This window comes from Ciona intestinalis, chromosome 2, assembly GCF_000224145.3.
Source record: "Ciona intestinalis chromosome 2, KH, whole genome shotgun sequence".
Lineage (NCBI taxonomy): Eukaryota > Metazoa > Chordata > Ascidiacea > Phlebobranchia > Cionidae > Ciona > Ciona intestinalis.
Genome location: NC_020167.2, coordinates 6,732,812 through 6,735,513, shown reverse-complemented (window position 1 = coordinate 6,735,513; position 2,702 = coordinate 6,732,812). Strand labels below are relative to the sequence as shown.

The 2,702-nt window shown below is 35.1% G+C and overlaps 1 protein-coding gene across 4 annotated transcripts in view; it reads left to right on the top strand.

Moving 5' to 3' along the window:
* The window catches only part of LOC100182495 (elongation of very long chain fatty acids protein 4-like), a 5,098-nt gene that overhangs the window by 854 nt on the left and 1,542 nt on the right, over positions 1–2,702 (top strand). Inside the window, exons 1-5 of one of the 4 annotated variants that reach the window (XM_009859394.3) lie at positions 803–959; positions 1,219–1,406; positions 1,778–1,858; positions 2,272–2,443; positions 2,557–2,684. In XM_009859394.3, coding sequence (XP_009857696.1) covers positions 902–959; positions 1,219–1,406; positions 1,778–1,858; positions 2,272–2,443; positions 2,557–2,684 — 627 coding nt within the window. In that variant the 5' untranslated portion in view covers positions 803–901. Of the gene's footprint in view, positions 1–802; positions 960–1,218; positions 1,407–1,777; positions 1,859–2,271; positions 2,444–2,556; positions 2,685–2,702 lie in introns of those variants that run through there. The other 3 variants (XM_002123666.5, XM_009859396.3, XM_018817685.2) reach the window with 3 other exon arrangements.

The following is a 2,702-nucleotide window of genomic DNA, read 5'->3' as shown; positions in this document are numbered from 1 at the left end:
GTACGAGTAAAATCATTACATTTCTACACGACCTACCCCCCTCCGGTACCGAGTAAAATCATTACATTTCTACACGACCTACCCCCCTCCGGTACCGAGTACAATCATTACATTTCTACACGACCTACCCCCCTTCGGTACCGAGTAAAATCATTACATTTCTACACGACCTACCCTCCTCCGGTACCGAGTAAAATCATTACATTTCTACACTACCTACCCCCCTCCGATACCGAGTACAATCATTACAATTCTACACTACCTACCCCCCTCCGGTACCGAGTACAATCATTACATTTCTACACGACCTACCCCCCTCCGGTACCGAGTACAATCATTACATTTCTACACTATCTACCCCCTCCGGTACCGAGTACAATCATTACATTTCTACACTACCTACCCTCCTCCGGTACCGAGTACAATCATTACATTTCTACACGACCTACCCCCCTCCGGTACCGAGTACAATCATTACATTTCTACACTATCTACCCCCTCCGGTACCGAGTACAATCATTACATTTCTACACTACCTACCCTCCTCAGGTACCGAGTACAATCATTACATTTCTACACTACCTACCCCCCTCGTATACCGAGTACAATCATTACATTTCTACACTGCCTACCCCCCTCCGGTAGCGAACAAAAACATTACTTATACGTCGCAGACGAGTCGAACGACCAAATTGAAACGAAGGAAAAAGGTTTTTACACGATAAAAAGGGGATTCTCTCAAAATGTAAATTCCTGATTTGGCCTACGCCGCGCGAGGGGGGGTTATAGGCTGTACCTGGTCTACAACGTCTTTCAACACAGGGAAATCACCAGTTTGTGTGCGATTTATAAAACGAGTGAAAATTGTTTTCTGCTTTTAGTTTGTAGGAAAAGTTAAAAAATGTTTGACTTGCAAGATGTGAAAAGATTCTACAACTGGAGTATCGAAGAACGAGCGGGTAAGGGTATAGAATTAGTCTTGTAGAACGCTATCTTTTGACAGTCTTTGAACAAGACATTTTAGATACTTTTGCACAAAATTTAAACTTCCAAGTTTAAATTGCAGATTAAATTCAGCTAACTAAACTATGTCATAACAGTAACAATTCAAAAAACGTAAAATTGACATCTCAAAACCTATTTAGAACTATAAAATATCAAGTCAATCCCACTCACCTATAAATTTATCACCAATCAAAATCATCTCTTAATTTTCAGATGTTCGTACAAAAGATTGGTTCCTTGTTCACAGTCCATGGCCTCCACTAGCAATACTAGTTTGGTACATCATATTTTCCATCAATGGGAGATCAATGATGAAGGATAGACCTCCTTTTCAACTTAAAGGAGTTTTGATCATCTATAACTTCGCACTTGTTATTCTCTCAGCATATATGTCATATGAGGTGGATTGTTTTGCTTATTTAATGCAAAATAAACTATTAAATGATTACTACTTGTATTTTACATATCAAAATGCTATATAATAAATACAGTTGTACAATTGTATGTGATTCAGTATGTGTATAGCCTATTTTAAAGTATAAAGCACTTCCTTTAACACAGTAGCCTGACACATGATTAATACACTCGCATAAAGTTACAGACTTAAAAACTTATGTCACCTAAAATAAACTGCTGTTTATATGTTGTAGATTAAAAAAATATGTTATTTTGAAAAATTACCTCAACAAAATTTGTACAATGTACTTTAATTTAATGTTGTTAAATGTTTCCATTGCTTATAAATATATTTACCTACTTTGATCCGTTTCAGTTTTTCATGTCAAGTTATTTATCCGGATACAGTTTATTTTGTCAACCTGTTGATTATTCATATGATGAACTTCCTATGAGAGTAAGTTAAGAACAAACTCATGATTTTATTTGATTTTTTTATATATTCAGTGTAACTTATTTTATATGTAGGGGTCTTACAGCAAAGAGTGCCAAAGAATATTTTTAGCAAATATTGAAGCCATGAACCTAAAAGTCAAAATTGGTTGAAACAAAGCATTAATTTAAACTTAATGTATAATATGAATACTAGCTAATAGGTTATCTTAAATGTTAACGTTTGTCATTTCAAATGTTTCAGTTAAAAACTATGTTCAGTAATGTAGGACAAATATATTATATAAATGCGCTGTAATGTTTGTAACAAAACTGACCAAAAGTTTGTGCATATAAAAAGCTTATCTATGTTAGAATTTACCTATTAAAGTTTATCCTTTAACAATATGTTGTATTCCTTTTCTATATTTCCCTCAGATAGCGCGAGTGTCATGGTGGTACTTCATCTCTAAGTACATCGAAATACTGGACACTGTATTCTTTATTTTGAGGAAGAAATTCAACCAAGTGTCGTTTCTTCATGTGTACCACCACAGTACAATGCTCGTTAATTGGTGGCTGGGGGTTAAGTATGTGGCAGGCGGACAAAGTAAGTTTAGAGTATTCATTCAGTGATTTGGTGGTTTAATTGATACCCATTTCCACACTTTTTATTCTTAGGTGTTTTAACAACTGTTGTTTTGCTTCTTTTTTTTGTCACAGGTTTCTTTGTAGGAATGTTAAACTCCTTTGTGCACGTTATCATGTATACTTATTATGGTCTTACATGCTTTGGACCACAGGTGCAAAAATATTTATGGTGGAAAAAATATTTGACAATGTTTCAACTGGTGAGTAAAACAAAAATA